At 40.6% G+C, this 23665-nt stretch overlaps 1 protein-coding gene across 1 annotated transcript in view; it reads right to left on the bottom strand.

The window, feature by feature from the left end:
• rin2a (Ras and Rab interactor 2a) overlaps nt 1-10428 on the bottom strand; it is a 39796-nt gene extending 29368 nt beyond the window's left edge. The window contains exons 1-4 of the mRNA XM_086044571.1: nt 10162-10428; nt 4104-4184; nt 1826-1923; nt 374-584 (exon numbers count right to left, since the gene is read on the bottom strand). Coding sequence (XP_085900697.1) covers nt 374-584; nt 1826-1923; nt 4104-4163 — 369 coding nt within the window. The 5' untranslated portion in view covers nt 4164-4184; nt 10162-10428. The remainder of the gene's footprint in view (nt 1-373; nt 585-1825; nt 1924-4103; nt 4185-10161) is intronic.
• Between the last annotated feature and the right edge of the window lie 13237 nt (nt 10429-23665).

Genomic DNA, 23665 nt, shown 5'->3' with positions numbered 1-23665 from the left:
TGTAATTCATTTCAAATTTGGACTTTAAAAAGGTGATCATAATCAGTTTTGATTGACGCTGCCGGGGAGGTATTATGAATTCAATGATTATCATTGCACTGTAGTTGTAGTTTTGAGTAATGGAGAGGGGTAATTAAGAAGGAAATCAAGTCAAAAAATGTTGTGTTATACAGTATGTGCCCCCACTAGTCTAAATGTGGTATTCTGATTAATATTTCATTAGTGGAATATTAATTAAGTAGATAAATACACCCGGCTGACATTTTTCCCAGCACTGCCTGCCACTTTCTGTCGACTTAAAATGACATCACAGTGCGTAAGGGCTCTATTACTAACAATTAGCAGGATATACTAGAATCAACTGTTTCCTTACTCCAGGTGCTTGGTTTTGTAGTATTTGTATGGCATTCTGATGGTTTAGCTCAAGTTGGAGCCACACCGAATGTGTATTGATTAATCTGTCCAAAACACTGAGTCGCCGATGGAGAGAGTCATAGCCGGAATCTCTGACTCCAGCCAGTACAGTCCCCATGTCAGCACAGGGGGATGCTCGAAGAAAGAGACCCCCCACTTCTTCACCCAGCCTGAAAAACGAAAACAAACAAAAAAATCAGAGATACATAAGGGTGTAAGTATATCATCCAGGAAGCACATACAGGGTGTGCAGGTGCACATGCATGGTAAAATAAATGGGCACAAGATTAAAGCAAGAATGGCAAGACGGGGCTTGGCACGCAGCCAAGACATAGTCGGCGCATGTAAAGGGAAAATGTATACACATCTTATTCGCTTAACTAATTTAAGTCTATCTGTACCGATACTTTTACAACACAAAAAAATGTATTTAGTACGTACAGTACAATTTTGTAAGGGGTGCACTCGATCCACATAAATACGTGAAAATAAAAGCTAAACTGGTGATTTCAAAGGCTCATATTCATCATTTCATGTTAATCCCAAATGTTGACAGCAAATATAAAAGGATTTGACCTCACTGTGCCAATATTTTTGGAGGGCAGTATAGATTATTACCTACCAACAGGGAGGTACTGATCCCAATCGACAAAAGTACTCTAGGGGAAAACCTAAGGGCCAAGGGCCCGGTAAATTTTACATTCTAGCCAGAGAAGAAAATGCAGGCACAGGGATTTTTGTTCTCACAAGGGTGACTGGTAAAACACATCTTTGTCACATCAAAAGTACAACAGGCACAAGCAGGTTTGAAGAGGAAAACAATCTGCTAATATGATTTATGATAACAGCACCACTGGATCAACTCTCCAAAGCTACAGACAATATTCCTCACATTTCCAATCTTTTTTTATTTTAACCTTTACAGTATTTATCCAGGCAAATCTATTGAAAACAGATTCTCATTAGCAATGCCAACCTGGCAGCATCCATTCTTTGATCTGAATTAATTCAAAGGGAATGTACTGTACAATATACTGTATACCGCATGTGAGCATTTAGTTTAGCATCATCATCAGATAAACCCTTATTTTTTTTCTAATAAAAGTTTTGAACTACACAAACTGAATATTTGATCCAGATTAAAAATAGGATTGAATTACATGATCTAATCCAATTTCAGAATCCTTCTTTCCCTGTTGAACAACCTGTTTTCCAGATTTGATCCAATCCATAACCAAAATCCAGTCAGATTCATTTTGAACAACCGGTCCCTGGTGATCATCTTCTTATCCATAGCAATGCACATGAAAAAAAACCTCTCAATTGTGCTCTCTGCTGTCTGTATTGCGCTAGTGCACTGTATCAGATCAACTGGCAGAAAACTTCAGACAGTGTACAAAGCAGAGCTCACCCATGCATTGAATCAGTCTTGTGGTCTTCTGTTGTCTCAGGCTTTTTCCCCATCTCCTTTTTCAAAGTGCCAATTTCCAAGGCAAACGACTCAATCAACTAAAAGAGCAACACATTCATGGAAGGAAGTTCAAAGACGAGGATAATCATTAAACAAATGGATGGAGGCATGGCATGTATGGATGTAGAAACAATTTACCCCCCCCCAAAAAAAATATTGCGTTATAAAGGGTATATTCTAATGGTGTACTCCGTATCATCATATCATGGTTGTTTTTTTCTCATATACTCCACTGTCATCGACTGTATTTATGGTAGCTTTTAGCTCTTGTTGTGATCCCGTGACTATAATGAATGAGCCAATCCTATTGTTTGTTTATGGGAAGTTATTTTTATTTATATATATATATATATATATATATATATATATATATATATATATATATATATTTCGAAAGCTGACTCAAAAAAGAAAAACTCAAACCTGTTTTATAGTGTCACACATGTTACGAAACTGTGGTTTTAACGTTAGGCAGCACTTCCAAATGATTTCCTATAAGCCCACAAATCAAATCAACCTGCTAGCTAGAACTCGAAAGAAAAATGAACTGCTAGCAAATATAGCAGACCTACAGTACACGACTGTAAGAGCAAATGGATGTTCACTTCAGATAGATGGATTTTTGAATCAATGTAAACATGCATTCAGTGACATTTTGGTCATAAAGTAGTGTGTCACTGCAGTTGCTGAGATGTTTGTTATTGAGGTAACAAAATCACTTTTTTCTTGAAATGCGCAAAATCTACCTGTTATGATTTACTTGAAACTAAATTTGGCGTAATTTGACTGTTCAATATCATTTAAAATTAGGCCTGAGATGACCACGTTGTTTCACTTAAAATGTTTGCCAACCTTTTATTTTCCTTGCCGGCATCAATATACAATTTGTACTGAAATGTAGGCCTGACGTGTTTGTGCCTGTTGAGTGGATATTTAAGATAACGATATTCTTTGTATTTAAATGTGAAGTGTTTAGATGTGTTTAAAAATCATTTTATATTTATGTGTTTTGGTTAAAACATTTAGTTATGTTGATAACCAGCTTCAAAGCTACTGAATGTATTTATTTATTTTTTAAAGAGGGTTTTCTAACAAAACCACTCCATAGAAGCATATTGGTGTTTCCTAAAAGTAAAAATGAAAGTGCGATGACCAATAGCTGGAGTCGGATGTAAATTAATAGTGACGCAGAAAAGCAGTGCCGATTTAAAATCATAGTGGTAATCTCTCTATCTTTCGTTTCATTGAAATACTGCATTTCCTTAAGTTTAGACTGACAATGAACATTTTCTGTGTGATACTGCTGTCAGTTGTTTCATTTCCTCGTTATCCTTTAAGTTTTGCAATCATTCTGTTGGGCTACCAATTATCAGCATGAATAACAAAACAGCTCACCAGTGGGAAATCCAAAATGACAAAGTCTTTACTTTGACGGTCATACATGCAAAAGGTTAACATTGTAAAAGCTGACACGTATCTGAATTTGTCAGTAGAGCAACGTAAAGGTTCCTCTGCAAACGTTAGCATTTTTTATGACATGCATTGGATTTCAGTTACACTTGCTTTCAAACATAAATACATGCATCATTTCGTACAATTCACTTTTGTTTTTACGCAGTGGTGGAATACCAGCAATTTAAACTGCACTGAAAAGAATCTGAAAGAATCTGGCTGTATCATTCAGAATGGTTTGAAAACAATCAGGTTTCTTACAGGCACTGTTAGATTCTCCATTTTTCAGTACTTTGCGGTGAAGTCCCAGTTTACATGCACTGGGTGTAATTTGACCGTATCTCCAATCAATTAAAATATACACTTGTAAGAGGAATCTGGTTTGTAATCGAGTAGCTAAGTGTGTAATCTAACTTTTACTTCTAAACTAAACAGAGTGAGGCCTAGACATGCATATGGAAAGTGTTGTTTAAATTGATTTACTGTTACAGCTCTTTTTTTCTGGTACATGTAAACATAGTGACAGTTATAGTTTAGAATGTAGTAACACCTTATTAAGTTCACACGGTTTAATACTAGTTGGTGTCCACCAACAGTAACAGAGAGGCCAGATCGCGATTTTGGGGGTTTAAGATAAACATTTGAGTGGAGCAACCCACTTAAGCAAATATGCTGCCTACAGGAAAAACAGGCAAGCAACAAACCACCAAGTTAGGCTCCAACTCATTTCCCTTTTGAAAAGTAGTCGTAATGCTGTGAAATGTACCTTGAAGAAACTGCTTTTCCTCTCCCGTTTGTTGGACTGGTGGATGTTATGGGTGGACATCTTGTCAGACCTCCTGGACAGCTACGGGGGAAGAAAAATTCAGTTTAAAGCAGCACAATTACCAGAGCATCAGTAAATTTTGTCGGTCCGTCATTTCTCACTCCGCAGTGACCAGGCCACCTGTCCACCATCGTCAGTCCGTTATTATTTCAAGCTGACCAAATCTGGCATCATCAATCCGTCACTTCGTCCCCATTATTTTAACTGCGCTTTGGTTATCGATAAATGACAGTTTGTCACCAATATTTTAGTATAGTCAGATCCTCTTCTTCGGCGGCGCGAGGACATATTACTTACTATGTCACATGAATTCGCAGCACAAGCAGTAAGAAGACAACTGGCATCAAAGAAATGATGTTTTCTGATGATACAGTATGTGGCTAAATTTTACAACAAACAAATAAATTACTCTTTTACTCCTTTAATCATTTGCTCTTTCTTGGTCACCAATCTCAGAATTTGTTAAATCATAGCCAGGAAAAGGAAATCGAGTGGCTGTGGCTGTGGCTGTGCTAACTAGATTTCTTTCAGCAAAGTATGTATATTTCCAAATCAAATGTTGACATTTTGATGATTTCAAAAAAATCAATCTTATTTAAAAATTGTGCAGTACATTTTTGTATTTTACAAAGTACCAAAATCAATGTTGTATACCGGTAATCATTCCAAATCAGGAAAAAGTCCAAGTTTTACCCCAACATTCAATGAATGGTCCATGGTCAGGCAGTTATCATCTCCTTTCTGGCATTGATGGTTATTACAGACAGTATAAATGTGTTTTGATCAAAATTTATGACATGTGCTTAAAGTAGGATTCAGTGTGATATAACCTCTTACACACATGGGTCATCTAAGCTAGCATTTTTACAGCTCTTCCCCTGCTGTCTGTTCTGTGTTTTAGCGACTGATGAAGGATCACATGGAATTTGCCAGCTTCTGAAATTTGTCCCATTTGTATGACTGAAGTAAATTTCCCATATGCAAAACACATTACATTTATGAATTTTCCTCAACCATGATTTTACTGGTGATGGGCCAAAACCTCTGATGTCAAAATTTGATCAATTTCACATTTTTTCACAAATCTATTTTACTGGTCTGTCCACCCATTTATGTGCTATTATTAGAAATTAGTGACCAATCTGAAGCATTGAAAATGCCTTGCCATCTTGGACATTAAAATGTTAATGTTTTAAATGTTGTTTTTTTTGGTCTCCTGAACAGTGATGACTTTGGAGGTACAAGGATTCCGCCCAACCACAGCAATTTCAAACTGAGTTGGTCAAAGCTTAGCTATTGCCACTTACTCAGTTTACAAGAAAACAGAAGCAAACGAAACGACTACAGACATGTCAGCCTTGCCTAGCGCTCTGTCCCCATTACCAACAAGTTGGTTACATTTCCACATCACTGTCCAGTTTCAGACATCAACCTCAGTGCCATGGATTGGGTGTGACTGCTATATGTTGGCCCAGAGAGAATAAGTGAAAATGCTGTTCGAAATACCTTCACATAGCTTTTAAAGCACTTTAATGCATTTGATCCAATTCCATGGCATTTCATAATTTACCTGTGGCTACATCACAGCCAGACAGCACGGTGTACTAGTGGTTAAGCATGTCTACCACACAGTTCTGAGTCGCAGGGTTTGAATCTGGGTCATGGCCTTACTATGTCAACTTGTGGCTTTTCTGTAGCTACTCTGGCTTCCTACAGCATTCCAAAAATATGCATGTTCGTTTAATTGAAGATTAAAGTCTTCTCGGGGGTGAATGTGACTCTGAAGATAGTTGCCTCTATGTGCCCTGCGATTGGCTGGTGACCAGTTCAGGGTTCCATGTGCCTCTCGCCCAAGGTTAGCCGAGTCAGGCTCCAGCTCACCTGCGACCGTGATGAGGACAAACTGTATAGAAAATGGATGTATGGATATCACTGCAGTCATGTGTGTTAGCTAAACAGAATGCATCGAGTACCAAAAGCATTCCACTACTACCCTTCCTAGACTCGGTGGTGTCACTGTCTTGAAGGGCAATATGTTATTTGACAGAAAACCACCTAAAAGCAGCAAATCACACGCATGCACCAAACACAGCTTTACTGGCAACAGAGCAGAATTCCCAGTCCCACTCTATTTAAACACACACTCATCACAAAGGCCCGTGGTAACTATCAAAGCATTCACACTGCAGATTACACCTCCAGCCGCACCCAGTACTCTTTCACAAAAGCCCCAAATTGCTGGACTCCTTGTGGTCAAGACATACCACTCCTCCATGGAAATGAACTCACTGATAAAACTCAAAACTACCATTTGCAGTCACTTGACAACCAAGAAAAAAGTACAAATCTCATTTGCATCGCTGTGACCTTTTAGTATAGTATATACATGTAGCTCATAACACACTTCTTGAGGCAAGCTATACTTTGCTAGTTTGCTCTATTAAAGTCATTGACAGAATACATAAAGAGCCCTGTCCCATAAATCTATGAATCCATTTTGATTTTTTACTGACATTTTTCCCAGACCTGCAAATTTTACAAACATCAATTTAATGCTGTTAAAACAACTATTTCTTATTTTGTCTGAACATGCTCAAAGAAAATTAACAGAATCTGTACTAGGGCTGCACAATATCCCCCCCCCCCAAAAAAAATCATCATTGCAATAATGGCTCGTGCAATATGCGTATCGGAAAGTAAGTTTCATCCTGAATTGAATGCTTGTACCTGACTGACTGACCAATCAAATGAAACCTTAAATCTGCATCTGCATTAGGGTTGCCACCTTTCATAAATGAAAATAAGGGACACCCACCACAGCATCTTGGGGCCATTGCCTCCACAGAGCGATGAAGCGACCAAAGCAATGTTACATTTTTATTTATCAATGGTTTTTATGTTTTTAATCGTCATCACAAAACTCTTTGCATCTTTCTTTCCTTTTGGCAGATGTGTAAAAGGGCAGAAATTCAGCACAATATTTTCCAAAGCTACAGTGGGAAGGTGAGGAGTCCGGCCGGCTCACTGTGTTGTGCACAATGTGGAGAGTCCTTAAGAGGAGAGCTTTCTGAGTCATACAGAGTTGTGAATTCCATAATTCACTCAAATATAAAGTCAATAGTGTTACTCAAAACAAGTTTTCAGATTCATGGACAATTGTCAATGTCCGTCCCAAGCACTATGCCCGCCCGTGCGGAGCACATATTGGGCTCTTGATGACGTTTAGGTCGGATAAATGCAAGCTGGCTCTTTAGACGAAGGTCACATTGCAAAAAATCAGATACGTATTCAATCTAGGACTACATATGAAAAGTACCCAGGTCGGACTTGAGGCGGGGGAAGGAGAAGTAGAAGAAGAAGAATTGAGACATTCAGACAGTCATTTAAAAAAATATATCAAATACAGGTCACATATGGGCAAAAAAATCCAATTTGGATCACATTTGCCTGCAGTCTGAATGTAGCCTTACATCATGAGTTTGTGCTGCACCACCCATATGTTGTAAAAGTATATTATTTATTCATTTATTTGGTTTTAACAGCTGCTGCACAAGATTATGTAGCTGTATAAAAAGGCATCCTGGGATAACTTTAACTTGAATAGATAAAAATGAAGACCGTTGAGCAATTATGATATGCACTTGTTTTTTTTTAAGGATTGTTGAGGTATTGGGCCTGGGCATGATATTGGCTAAACCACAAAATCAAGTGGTCAGATTTTCAGTTGCACAAAACACGATTGGGACATCCCTGATTTATATTGTTAAAAATGCTAAAGTACACGATTCTACCACTTTCACCAAAGCTGGTACAACCAAAGTACTGTAGTGGCAGTCTCCTGCCATCACTTTGCTTTTTTTATCACATCACGGTAAGACGCGGATAGCTCAGGCCAGTCGTTTTTCTTCTTTCCTGTTTTAAATTGAATCACTCCACCACTAACTCAGCTATTGGATCTGCTGTACTAAGTACAATGTAAAAGTGCCTTAAATGTTATCTGTAACCTGTACAACCCATTTGAAAGAAAAAACGGAAATCAATTAGATAGGAGAAATAAAAATAAACAGCTGAGCTAATGTGGTTACACAAGTGTGCGCACCCTCGATAACTGGGGATGTTTCTGCATTAACAATACAGTCATGTTCAAACTCATGTTGCACACCTGTTACCATTTAAAGTGCCTCTGATTAACCCCACATAAAATGCTTCTGTTCTACATATTGTTGTGGTGACCACAGAAGATGTTATTTAAAATATAACCACAACCCTCAACCCATATGAGTGATGTGACGAAAGGGTTTGGGGGTGCACAAGATAAAAAAGGTGGGGAACCTTGAATTAACGGACCCAAAAAATGTAATAATAAACATACGCCAGATTCTACAAAAAAAAACTATTGTGCCTAGAGAAAATCTTTCTGAAATTCTCAGATTGCAAGTTATAAATTGGAAAAAAAAAGCTTGGCTTTTACCTTATAAATATTGTATTACTAATAAAGCCAATGTAATACATTTTAATATATTACATAGTGTATATCAAGCTAATTATTTAATTTCCAAATTTACTGACATTAATAACTTTTGCTCTTTATGTGGGAATGACACTGAAACAATATCTCAATTATTCTTTGGCCACTAATCAATTTTGGTCTGAATTCATGGTTTATTTCTTTAAAGCATCTGAAACACACTATATTCTTTATCAGAAGGATGTTGTTTGCGCATACATTACTTGGGTGCTCCCCTTGGTCTTCAACAGTTAAGAAGTACCGGTAAGCATATTAGCAGATTTGAGACTTTCTGAGCAGATTAAAAATGTGTTTGAAAAATACCAGCGACGGTGGACGCAAGAAAGAATAAAACGTGCTCAAAGTGGAAGTCAACCCAAACAATTTTTTTTCAACAATATGTTCTATGTGGGCCCACTAGTTGAAACACGACATTCTGATTAATATTGTGTTTGTTGAATATGAGTTAAGCAGCAAAATCCACCCGGGGGCGGTTATTTTGTCACTTCTGTCGACTGAAAATGACATCACGGATGCTCAGGGATCAGATAACGTCCAATCATGGCTCAGTTTAGGAAAACAGGTGAGCCGTGATTGGCTGTTACATGAGCCTGTGACTGTGATGTAATTTTCAGTTGACAGTGACAGTGACAAAATGGCCACCCCCAGAGATGGCTAAAAATGGGAGGATTAACACGTATTCCACAAACATAATGCCTTATTTTAACTAGTGGAACTACATAGAACAGATTCTTGAAAAACATATGTTAGGGTTGCCTTTCACGTCAGATAACAATGCCACTTCAAGAAGCAGTGCAATTACCTTGCAAACAACACATTACACACCGTTCTGTGAGTTGGAAGCAATCAGGAGCCATTACATAAGAAAAAAAAACTTTTTTTGTTGTTTTGTTTTGTTTTTTTGAGTGGGGGCGCTGAGATGAAATATCACACTGTATTCACTTGGGAAAAGCTTGAGACTGTTAAGTGGATCTGGAGCAGGCTCCAGTTATTTCCACGACTACGTGACTGATCATATTAACCAATGGAACAGGATAATTAAAATTAATTAAAATATGAATGTTGATTGTAGCCAACTGACCGAATTTGCAATTGAACATCGCAATCGGTGTCACGTATAGTGCTGTTCGTGGGAATGGTCGGCATGCCGAGTTACACAGGGTGGTTTCTCCCGTCTTCACGGATATTTTAAATCGTAGATTAACACGAATTTAAAAAAAAATATACAACTTTAACGTGTAAAAGCGTGTGAATGACCATTTGTTCCATCATGCCGTCGCTTATTGTGTTGAAACAGGTGGTAGCGAGTTGAACAGCAAGTCCCACAGGATTCCTTGAACGCAATGCGTTAAACGCGCCACAACAGCTACTACTTTTCTCCCTCAACAGACACAGGATGGGGAAAAACACGGAATGACCACTTGCGAATGCTCACACACAAAGCACTTGCAAACTTAAAACAATACTTACTCTGTGATGGGTAAATTTGTCAGAGGAAAGCCTCACTGCTACAAGTAGCCACAAAGATCCTTAAGGGTCCATATCGTCGTTGCTTTACTCAACTCTGTTAATTAACTGATCAATTCTCATCGTTTCCTCGAAGCAAGGGAAGTAAACAAGATCAGGGCAAACAGCCGTCGGCTTCTTTCCATTATCAGTATTGTACTTGGTTCCTCTCCCGACTTGGCTGCGTTTTCCTCTTTGTGGAACTTTAGGGCGCCTGAAAGAAACAAGATCCACAATGAGACTTCCGCTCATACCCTTTCATAATAAAATGCTTTACGCGGAGTCTGCGGTATACGAATTTGTTAGATTATCATTCATTTAATTGAAAAGAGATCCGTCTGAATAGATGATTCTAATTCAAATTGTTGTGAGGACAGGTAACATGACATTTTCATTTAATAATAATAATAATAATAATAATAATAATAATAATAATAATCATCTATATTCAAATAATCATAACAAAATAATACTCAAAAGTAATGTTGAAAGTGGTAAACGGGCTGTCACTTTTCAACGGTCCGTGTCTCTTTTGGTCATTGGATATTATGTTTGGAAGCAGATGTGAAAAATGGAAAAACGACTCGTTATTTGATTTTCATTTTAAAATACAAACACCAAAATTGAAATACAGCTTGATTTTCTTTTGTCATAAACGAGTAAGGAAAAGTCTAAAAACGGTTATTTTATTTTCCATTTTTAATTCTAAAACGAAAATAGAATACAGCACGAGACACAAATCGAAATACGGCTCGTATGTCTGTCTTAGATTCCCAGAGGTTGTCACCGAAAGCATTTCTCCTAGTGACCAGGAGATGACAACAGCGTAACGCCTGAAGACGATATCGTGAACTGTATTGTAACCTGGAAAAATTTGTTGGTATCCTCTGTTAAATAATAATATAATAATATAAGAAAAATAATAAAAACAAATACAACTTTGATGAAAATGAACTAATGAAAATCTAAATAGCTTTTGAATTATGGTTGAACAACTTTATTTTAAAATTGATAATCATAAACTCATGAAACAAGCCTGGACAAAAATCGTGGTACCGTACTCTTAGAAAAGATTGAAAATAATTTGACCATATGGACATGTTCAACCAATGTGTCGTCGAATTAGCATCACAGATGTCTTCCAGCTTGTAAGAAGTCAGTTGGCCAACATTTTTGGGCATACATACTCCTTTAAAACCATTGGGAAAGATCAACATTCTCGCCTGATGATGAAGGATCCAACCGTGCCCCATAACCACTGCACTTGTATATTTGAATTTCCTTTTAAATTCCCCAACTACTGTATGTGTTTTTCCCAGAGAATCCGGAAGCCCAAGAAAGCTGTTGGATGCCACAAAGAAGCACATGCTCTTCAACCCCGAGGGCTGCTGAAGCTGAGTGTGTACTTGAATGTTCAAGTATATTGTATTTATACAATACAATACAATACAATACAATACAATTTTATTTATATAGCGCATTTCATAACAACTAGAGCTGTAACAAAGCACTTTACATACCAACAATAAAAAGGCCATAATAAAACAAGTCGAATCAATAAATTAACATAAAACACTATATACAAAATGCCCTGCGACTGGCTGGCGACCAGTTCGGGGTGTAGTCTGCCTTCGCCCGTTGACGGCTGGGATAGGCTCCAGCAACTCCCCGTGACCCTGTATAGGATAAGCGGTTTGGAAGATGACATGACTATATACAATAGACACCAAGAAAGAGCCGAAAATTTAAGGTCTGATCAAAAGCCAGAGAATAGAAATGTGTCTTCAACCGGGTTTTAAAAATGGACAGAAGGGGGCTTGCCTCACATCCAATGGGAGGTCATTCCAAAGTTTCAACAAATCAGATTTTCTGGAGCGGCCCTTTGAACACAGATGCTGTGGCATGAGTATTATTCACACTAGTAGGGGTCGGCGATATGGGGGAAAAAAAAAAAATCAATTTTTTTTTTTAAAAACTCGATAATGATAATTTGACGATATTCTACAAAGTATATTTAAAATCTGCACTTGGTTCACAGACCATTTGTGGATAGACAGCGCTCGTGAACATCTCTTTTAAATTTATAAATACAGCTTCTGCAAAACATAATGATATTCTAGGACAATATTTAACAATAAAGAACAAAACATTATGTATAGACTTACATTGATTTTTGGGAATGTTTATGTCATTTAAATGTCTCTGCTGTTATTCCATAATTATATGACATTTTGAGCTGCAGTAAGTACTGGTGTACCACTGCCAACTACTAGAGCAATCAGAATGGGAAATAAATGTATTTGATATGTGATTGATTTGTGTTACAGAAGTGTTACCCAGCTTGCCCGGTCGCCAAGTTTTCCTCGTAATCCATATGGCTCGTGGTGCAACAGAATTGTTCTTCACGGTGACCGTTTTGGCACATCTAACAATGTTATTCCCACGACGTCAGTTTTGTCAAGATCAAACCATTACAGACTACGGATGATGTGGACTTGCGCCTTGCTATTGTTCTCCGCTGGACACTCCTCCTAATTGAAACAGAGCGGGTTCATTGCGGACAGAGTCACGTGACTGGGTCCTGCCCGCTGATTCGTCGAATGATTATCACTTCCTGCTCCTCTGCCGTCAATGCAACCTGATTTGCCGAATGAGTGTTTCAGCATTTCCTCATACTGTACTTTGCGGCCATCGACTGACTCGTTATGATTTTCGAGGCAATATTAATACTCGATAATGTAAAATTACACATCGTGAAAGCAAGATTGACGATGGTATCGATGACGATATATATCGCCCACCTCTACACACTCGGTATCCCAAGAACATTGCTGAATGGAAGTGGTTTGTTCAGACTAACCAATAAGCGGACAGAATGCTGACATCACAAAGGACCATCGCCGTTGAACTTTTAACAGTCCTTCTTCCAGAGCTGGGCAGACCGTCCCTGGGCCGGATGGGTCGGACCCTCCGGCCCGGCTCGATGCCCATTTTTGGGTCGGGGGGGTGGTTGCTTACAAATTTTTAAAAATGGCTGGACTAAGTAAGCATGGCCGGAAGTGGCCAGTAATCTGCCCTCATGCGTTTGATGTGGTCGCGAGGCAGCTGAATTTCATCTCAGCCTACTCGGGGAAAGGCTTCTTTTTAAGCTTCTTTCTACTCCCGCGTCGGCGCGAGCGACAACTGCCGCATTGATTCACATGACCAACGCATTGTGCTGTTGGCGACAGGTCTGCAACACATGCCACGCACACATCAGGAATTGTTGCTGCTCTGATCGGTCCATTATGTCACATGTCGCAATGACATAGTTTCCCACACGGAGAGGAGGAGAGCATGCAGCACGCAGCTCGTTGCTGCTGCAAAGCAAACTAGCTTGGCAATAAAATTAAATGCATAGTCTAGTCATCTCGGTCCCTTTATGGTTGTAGCAGGCACGATATTCATTGTTGTCGCTGTCTTTTTGAAGCGACGCCCCCGACTTGTTTCAAAACAACTTGTGTCCGGGAGTATATTAAATACACCGTAGCAAACCTGCTGTGTATAGTGGTTTGCTGGTATGCTTTTATTTGGAAGGCTGTGAAGGAGGGGAAATGTGTAAAATAAATAAGTAACTTGTTGACAGCGACTTCTGGCCATCTGTTGGACCCAAATAATTATACAATACGACAAAACCAACCCCGGGGCTCGCAATGGAAGTAAGCACACGCAGTTGGGTAAGCAGTAAAGTACTATGGCGCATTTTGAAGCGTGTTTGAAGCATGACCGTAGTGGGTTTGAATTGTAAATTAGCCAGCTAATGATCCTTAAAAAGCCTCTGCCGTCAGCATCTCTCCCGCGGCTGAGTCAATCATGGACACTTTTTTTTTAGGGGGGGTCGGGAACGGGGCGGGGGGGTGATAATTTTTATGAATAAGGGCGGGGTCGCGACCAGAAGGGTACCCAGGTCAAGGGTGGAGGGTCGCGGCCGGACCGGCAAAAAAGGGTCAAGTGCCCAGCTCTGCCCTCTTCTAATATAATTGACATCGCTCGGCCAGCGCTACCAGCTGATTCTGAACGCTGAATTAACTGAATTAAGTGAATTAACTGAATTAAATTGACATGGCGGCTGATTGGACATAAAACATCAACATGTACTAGAAGCAAAGCAGTCAAATAAAACACTATGCAAAGAAGAAAATAGTCTATTAAGATTACATTAAAGCAATTTAATTAAACGAATACTAGGATTTAGGACTTTCCGTGTATTATATTTCCGATTTTGAAACTCAAATCTGAAAACAACAAACAATTGTAGTTGGTTTAAAAAATAAAATGAGACCCATTTTGCATAAAAATACAACTATGAAATTGGATTCTGTATTGTTTTTGTTAACAATCGTGTGCTCCGACCATGGTGCCAAAAATAGTTTATATCCCACAATCCCATGCGGCAGGGCGTGCTTCGCCTTTTGGAATGCAGCTAGTGAGTGTAAATATTTTGATAGTTTACACGATTACAAGTTTTAGGTGGATTTTAACAATTTGTCGCGATGGAGAAGTAAACTTAGACTTTAGACGGGCAGGTGAGTGTGCGGGAATTTGCGTGTGATTGGAGATTTGCATCCTTAGAAATGTCAACAGGATGGATTACTGACCAGAGGTATGATATCGATCTTGTCAAATATGTATGTACAATACACAAGTCTGTGTACAATAGTCAAACGGTAGTAGTCATCTGAATTCAGGCAAATTAACTTAACGTGTTCTCGTCGATCTACTACATTCCGGGCACTTTTTAACCACTTCTACAAGTAAAAGGCAAAAGCTCTTACTTCAAGTTGTTTAATTGTCACTCCAAGCTATTGTTCCATGCAACACTGGCGTGTAAAACACTTGATTAAACAACGAACGTCCGCTAGCTAAATGCTATCATACGGTAAAAGGCAGACATGCTAATTAAGCAAAATTAGCACCGATTTTACCGTAAACACGCAGGGAGCAGTCCAGGGTGTTGTATAATTATCTTCTTCTGTGATAACTATTAATGACGACAGGGGAAAGGGCAACACATCTGCATTTAAATGTGAAGCTATCCTCAGAATGCTAAACGACTGCAGTGTGCGTGCCTTGTAACCAGTGTTGTTTTTGGCAGGCATTTTAGATTTAGTCTTAGTCTTTTGGACAAAAATGCTTATAAGTTTTCATCATATTTAGTCATTCCTATTAGTGATAGTTTAAGTCTAGTTTTTGTTGCCGAAAACTCAAAATGGTTTTAGTCTAGTTTTAGTCGACGGAAAGTCCCAAAACGTTTTAATCTAGTTTTCGTAAATTTAGTCGACCAAAATTCAAAAATGTTTTAAGGTTTAGAAATAGGCATGGTGTTTCGTTCATACATTCCGTACATAAAGTCATACATTTTTTAAGTGATTCGTCAAAAAATAAGTACTTTGGTGGCTAAAAAGTCATTCAATATTGGTGAAATGAAAAAACCTGTGGATTCGCGTTTATTATTGTACACACACACACACACACACACACGCACACCCCAATACGGACCAACCGGTTCGTGGTAGAAAAATGGTTGGGGACCACTGCCTTAATCTACTTTTAATATTTGACTTTAAACACAACAAACAAATGAATTGACGTTAGCCTTGACATTAGCTCAACCAAAATAATTTATGCCTTAACTCAGCCCATTTGCACCACGAGTTACGTGGAAAACTTTAAGCACAAAAAAATTGATCACAAGCCAATTGTTGAATTACAGAGTGCAAGTTAATGTATACAATATACGTTAACAGGACAAATTGGGACAAAATATCAGCGTGGTGAGCCCTCAGATGTCGCTTGAGATTTGTCATTCTTTCCACTTTTGTGGCCACATTCACCGTTACCGCTGTCTTCAATGCATTGTGTTGTTCTTTCTGCTGGGTTGTACAGAAAGTATGTCCATATCTTTCCTTCGTTTCCGACCACCAAGCCCATTTGCTGTCACTGTCGCCATGGTCCGTCAAAGGAAAGCGTGTCAGTGTGCGTGAGCCGAGACCAATGACCGCAGACCTGTTAGTGTTTTGTTGTGCCGGTGTGTGCGACGCATGCGCCCTGCGTGCGCCCCGCGTGCTGTCCCGGAGATGGGCGTGCCCAAACGAGGATAGGTTGCACCAGCATTGCATTTTTTTGAAAGACAGATTACGTGTACAATAGGAAGGAATGTCATAAATCTTGAACATCTGACGGACCACACGCTAACAATTTCGTCCCGTCTCGTCTCGTCACTGAAAATTCATGTACGTCACGTCATGTTTTCGTCATCAAAGAGCCACGTTTAGCTCGTTATCGTCTCATTATCGTCATGAAAAAAGGGGCGTTAACGAAATAATTTCGTCATTGTCACCGTTGACGAAAACAACACTGCTTGGAACCATGGCAACAGCAAGAGGCGAACAAGAGGTGGACAGTTTTTTCGCTTTTCTTTTGGGTGGGCGTCAAAACCCTGGTTTGTCATGATTTTCAGAAGGCTAACGAAATCTTTTCGTCGCTAACAGAATCAGATTCGGTCTGGGAGGAGTTTAAGACTAACTTTTGGCCATTGAATGTTGGGTTTGGAAGCAGATACTACAAATGTAAAAATGTCCGAATTCATTTTTCAAAACGAAATGGGAAGTTAAAAAAAGACTTGTTTCGTCAATATCAAAAGGATTGCAGCAATTTTTGAGATTTTATGGACATTACCATTTTCTTCTCCATAGGTACGCATGCGCACTCAAAGATGAAAACGTTTAATGTCCAGACAATAATGAGGCGATGGATGAGCGGTGGTGTTTATTCCCGATGACACGTAATACTTTAGGGGGGCCCTGGGAAAGTCTTCCCATTTTTCTCCCCAATAGTAATAATAGTTATTAAATTTGATTTCACCATGTTTCGTTGTGTGCTGCAGGTGAAGGGTTCGAGTGGAACTACATGCCCTTTGGACTCCGCAATGCCCCCAGCACCGTCCAGTGATTGATGCAGCGAATCTTTGGTGATCAACAGAGTCAGTCGTTGTTGCTTTATCTTGATGACATTGTTGTGTTCTCTTCCACTGTCGAGCAACATCTGGAAAGGCTGGAGGTGGTGCTGGGGCGATTAGAGCAACAGGGTCTAAAGGCCAACCTCAGCAAGTGTGCCTTCTTCCAGCAAGAGGTGCGCTACTTGGGGCATGTAATTTCTGATAAGGGGGTGTCAACCGATCCCAGCAAGGTGGAGGTTGTGGCTAACTGGCCGCTCCCTGTTACCATCTCTGAACTCCGGTCGTTCCTCGGCTTTGCTAGTTACTACCGTCGATTTGTGGAGGGCTTTGCCAAGTTGGCTGCCCCTTTACACCGCCTAGCGGCGGACTTGGGAGGCACTAAGTCAAAGAGGTCAGAGCTCACAGTTGTGGGAAGCTGGTCAGAGGATTGTCATCTGAGCTTTGAGGCACTCAAGAGTAAACTTACGAGTGCGCCCGTTGTTGCCTACGCCGACTTCTCCCTCCCTTTTATCGTGGAGTCCATGATGCTCCGTTGAGGGAGGGCCAGTTGGTGTTGGTGCATGATGTTGGCATTAAGGGGCGTCAAAAGATACACGATCTGTGGGGCTCAGTGGTATACAGGGTTCTCAAATCACCAAAGGAGGGTGGTTCAGTGTATACTATAGCCCCTGTGAATGACCAGACTAAGGTCAAACATCTTCACCGCATGCTGTTAAAGGCAGTGGTGAGAGTTGATGCTCTGAATGAGACTGCTGTGCCTTCCTCACCACTTATTGACCAGCCCCGCTTGGAGGAAGAAATGCAATATGATGTTGATTGGTTTGTGGTGAACAGCTGCAGTGACTCAGACCGCCCATCGATCGTTGCCACCAACAGGTGACCCCGCGCCGATGGCGCCAAACTTTCCTGAGAATCCTGCTGTTGTGAGGACAAACTTACCTTCTGCATATTCGATTGTGTCACCAGTGATTCACCTTGGCACTGGTGAAGAGACAGTTCACCGAACAACCAGGTCGACCGCCGGTCAACACTCAAATATTCACCATCCCCCTAGACCCATGGGAGAGGTGTAGGGTGGAGCTACAGGTTCTTCTGGCTCAGTATCAAATGTGATGTCTGCATTGTTTAGACCATGGAGCTAGCGGTGTTTGTTTGGCCCATCGATGCATTGTCGGGGGCGACGATGCAAGTGGTGGGGGGGAGATTGTGGCAGGACGAGATGCACTTGCCCTCTGGTGGTAGGTGCACAGCCCTGCTCTAATCAGTTAGCCAATCAGCAATTGAGGTTTCCCTATAAAGGTGAGCAGGATTGTTGTGCCCTACGCTTGATCTCTGGTTCTAAGGTCCGCCCACTTTTGGGGTGCCTCTTTTGCGTGTGTCCCTCTGCAGTGCCAATACAGGTAATGTAGCAGTAGCTGCCTAAATGTTTCTTTAGTATGCGGAGCTAAAATCAATTTTCATTGTTACAGCAGCAAAGATATAGGTCACACAGGGACGGCGGCATAATGTAGCCATTAATGTATAACATTGACGGCAAACATTCACAGAAGAAGATAATTATACAACACCCTGGACTGCTCCCTGCGTGTTGTTTACGGTAAAATCGGTGCTAATTTTGCGTAATTAGCATGTCTGCCTTTTACCGTATGATAGCTTTTAGCTAGCAGACGATCGTTGTTTAATCAAGTGTTTTACACGCCAGTGTTGCATGGAACAATAGCTTGGAGTGACAATTAAACAACTTGAAGTAAGAACTTTTGCCTTTTACTTGTAGATGTGGTTAAAAAGTGCCCGGAATGTAGTAGATCGACGAGAATACGTTAAGTTAATTTCCCTGAATTCAGATGGCTACTACCGTTTGACTATTGTACACAGACTTGTGTATTGTACATACATATTTGACAAGATCGATATTAGGGCTGTTCGATTTTGCCTAATAAGAAAATTCCAATTATTTTCTCTCAAACCCGATTTTACGATTACGATTTCTTTGTAAAATAAAAAAAATAATGAAAAATGAGGCGGCACGGTGGTCGACTGGTTAACACGTCCGCCTCACAGTTCAGAGGTCGTGGGTTCGATCCCGGCTCCGGCCTCCCTGTGTGGAGTTTGCATGTTCTCCCCGTGCCTGCGTGGGTTTCCTCCGGGTACTCCGGTTTCCTCCCACATTCCAAAAACATGCATGGTAAGTTGATTGGACTGTCTAAATTGCCCCTAGGTGTGATTGTGAGTGCGGATGTTTGTCTCTGTGTGCCCTGCGATTGGCCGGCAACCAATTCAGGGTGTCCCCCGCCTACTGCCCAAAGACAGCTGGGATAGGCTCCAGCACGCCCGCGACCCTTGTGAGGACAAGCGGTATGGATAATGAATGAATGAATGAATGAAAAATGAAGCATTTTGAATGTCTTTTATTTAAACTTAATTTTTCTTTCTTTGACCTCAAAATGCCAGTCAATTTAACTTAATACACACAGAACAATCCATTGGGATTAACAGCATTTTACTTACACAATAGATTTCAGATCTGTTCTTAATCAAACCAATAATGAAAAAAGAACGTGCATATACCATCTGAAACGAAATCATCAACATGAGTCAGTAAACCAAACATCAGAGCTGGGCACTTGACCATTTTTTGCCGGTCCGGCCGCAACCCTCCACCTTTGACCTGGGTACCTTTCCGGCCGCGACCCTCCGGCCATATTAATAAACATTGTCGGCCCCCGATCCAGAAAAAAAAAGTGTCTGTGATTGACGTCGCTGCGGGAGGGACGCTAACGGCAGTGGCTTTTTAAGGATCATTAGCTGGCTAATTTACTATTCGAACCCGCTGTGGACACGCTTTAAATGCGGCAGTAGTACTTACCCAACTGCGTGCTTACTTGCATTGCGAGCCCCGGGTTGGATTTGTCGTATTGTATAATTATTTGGGCGGCCCTTTGATGGCCAGAAGTCGCAGTCAAGTTACTTATTTATTTTGCACACTTCCCCTCCTTCCCGGCCTTCAAAATAAAAGCATACAGGCAATCCATTATATAATGCAGGTTTGCTATTGCGTATTTCCGGAAGTAGGGAATGCCAGAAAAAGTGCATGTAAGCCACCTTGATGTGCTAGCATCTGAATATACTCGTGGACAAAAATTATTTTGAAACCAGTCGGGGGGCGTCCCTTCAAAAAGACAGCGACAACACTGGATACCGTGCCTGCTACAACCATAAAGGGACCGAGATGACTAGACGATGCATTTAATTTTATTGCGAAAACGATCTTGAAGGTGGCGGCTAAGGGGGAACGTGGGTGAGTAGCTTGTTTAGTAATGTTTACTTTGCAGCAGCAGCAACGAGCTGCGTGGTGCATCCGTCTCCGTGTGGGAGACTGTATGTCATCGCAACATGTGAGACAGCAACGTGCGCTCAAGCTGTTTGTATTTCCTTAACGTCACATCACGTAACCCGCGCCTCCCACCTGCAACTGGGGCCGACCATTACAAGAGGGGCCGGGGGAGGGGTTGGCGGTCAATACCACAATCCCTATAACAGCAGTTGTCGCTCGCGCAGACGCGGGAGTAGAAAGAAGCCTAAAAAGAAGCCTTTCACAGAGTAGGCTGAGATGATATTTGGCCGCCTCGCGAGCACCCTGACACGCATGAGGGCCGATTAGTGGGCCAGACTAAAATCAACTTCCGGCCATGCTTAGTCCAGCCATTTTTAAAAATGTGTCACCCCCCACCCCTCCGCCCCAAAAATGGGTATCCAGCCGGGCTGGAGGGTACGACAGGACTGGCCGACCGGACTGGCCCAGTGACGGACTGCCCAGCTCTGCCAAACAGTCTGTCAGCAAGTCATTTTGGCAACCAGCTAGTGACTAGCCTTTCACCTTTCTCCCTGGTCTTACTTAAACATAAATCAATGATTAGTGCAAAACGGCCCCCCAATAAAATATGGATGCATAGTCCGGCTGCACCAGAGGGACGCCTTCCAGACGTTGAGTTAATTGCTCACGAGTTGTATTGTACATGCGGGGCACACACTACACTACAGATCTATTTTTGCCCGATTTATTAACCAAACGCTCACTTGCCTGAGCAAAGGTAGCAGAATCGCCGGTAGGTAGCCATGGATGCTCTTGTTGTTGTTGTTTTCGGACTGCGCGCTCGTAGGAGAAAGAGGAAATGCAGAGGAAACTATGGTGGCTTAGATACACCAAAAATAACAAAATCAAACGTGCCAATTTGAACGTTTTTAACAATCGTTTTATCCAGAAAATTCGGTTTCGGTTCAAAATCGTTTAATCAAGCAGCCCTAATCGATATCATACCTCTGGTCAGTAATCCATCCTGTTGACGTTTCTAAGGATCCAAATCTCCAATCACATTCCCGCACACTCACCTGCCTGTCTAAAGTCTAAGTTCACTTCTCCATCGCTACAAATTGTTAAAATCCACCTAAAAATTGTAGACGCGTAAACTATCAAAATATTTACACTCACTCGCTGCATTCCCAAAGGCGAAGCATGCCCCGCCGCATGGGATTGTGGGTTATACTACTATTTTTGGCACCATAGTCGGAGCACACGGTTGTTAACAAAAACAATACAGAATCCGGGTTGACACGGTGCTCGACTGGTTAGTACGTCCGCCTCACAGTTCAGAGGTCGTGAGTTCGATCCCGGCCCCAGTCTCCCTGTGTGGAGGTTGCATGTTCTCCCTGTCCCTGCGTGGGGTTTCTCCGGGAACTCCGGCTTCCTCCCACATTCCAAAAACATGCATGGTAAATGATTGAACACTCTAGATTGCCCCAAGGTGTGATTGTGAGTGCGGATGTTTGTTTTTCCCTGCGATTGGCTGGCAACCAATTCAGGGTGTCCCCCGCTTACTGCCCAAAGACAGCTGGGATAGGCTTTACGGTATAGATAATGGATGGATGGTATGTGTATTGTAGGTGTAAGATAATGATTTGACTATATACATATGTGTGAGAATGTAAGACCCACTTGAAGGTGAGGTTGGAACAACAGAAAACAAAAGTGACAGACTCCAGAAGTACGTCTTTGTTACAGGGGCGGAGCCATGGGTGGGCCTGTGCACACCCAGGCCCATCTGTTATGTCATCTTGTTATTACAATTAGTTATCTGTATGTATGTATGTATGTATGTATATATATATATATATATTTATATATATATATATATATATATATATATATATATATATATATATTTTTTTTTTTTTTTTTTTTTTTTTTCAACCTAATTTGTTGACAACCATGTATGTGTGTGCGTTTGGGGTGGGAGGAGGGTGGGTTAGCGGACATACGATATATCCTTTAAAATATGACTTTGGGTGTTCTAAATTCACAGTATGTAGGGTTTTGTATGAAAAAAAAAGTTCAATAAATAAAGTTGGAAAAAAAAAGAATATAAACTCATGAAACAGGCCTGGACAAAAAATGGTGGTACTCTGACAAAAGATTGAAAATAATTTGACCATATGGACATGTTCAACCAATGTGTCATCAAATTAACACAAATGTCTTCCAACTTGTAAGAAGTCAGTTGGCCAATATTTTCGGGCATACATACTCCACGACGACCATGGGGAAAGCCCAACATTCTCGCCTGGATAATGAAGGATCCAAAAGTGATAAGTTAATGCACACGTATGCTTCACTACACAAATAAATAAACACATTTTTATAAATAAGTATGCATGTACTTTATGTATGCTTTCATGGAGGACTAAGGAAATCATAATGTATTCATTCACATTTGACTGTAAATCAGAGGATTTTGACTCATAATTAAAAAAAATTAAAATACTGTAATGCCTACCACTCCAACCCCACCATTTCTGTTTTGTGTGCAAATAGCTTGGTGGCAACAATGATGTTTTATTGTTGTTACCCATTCTGCAATACATTATCTTGAGACTTGTGCTTCTTTGTGTTAAACGTCATGGCCGTAGTGCACTTTAAATGCATGCCCCCCTTTAAGGGAATGGTTAAGTAAGATCAGTCGAGATCAGATGAGTTCTGAATACATTGAGATTTTTTTTATTTGAATGTTCATATATATGAATAAGCTTAAATCTTAGGTGTCTCACTTTGCTCTAAGAAGCAATGCTATGCTGTGGATGGAGAATGTGAAATGGACCACATTCTCACATCAAGATTTCCTCAATTGTTTGTTTCACTTAAAACAAGAACAGCTCCCAGCAAAAGATCCACTTACATCAATGGAGAGCCAAACATTACATGAGATTTTTCTTTTAATTTGTGGACACATTATTAATACACCATGGACACAAAATGCTAATGTGTGACCATAAAATAGTCACATATAATGGGTGAACAAAATACTAATTTGTGAATTAGATTCACATGACCAACTTTGACATCTGGGTTAGCAAATGCCGCACAAGTGTCTTTGAATAGTCTGTTCTCATCTTAAGCCTGCAATGGCAGCGTTTCCA

The sequence above is a fragment of the Filicampus tigris genome, chromosome 11, assembly GCF_054856515.1.
Source record: "Filicampus tigris isolate MCC_2025a chromosome 11, RoL_Ftig_1.0, whole genome shotgun sequence".
NCBI lineage: Eukaryota > Metazoa > Chordata > Actinopteri > Syngnathiformes > Syngnathidae > Filicampus > Filicampus tigris.
Note: the sequence above shows the minus strand (reverse complement) of the source record. Positions and strands in the feature narration are given on the sequence as shown.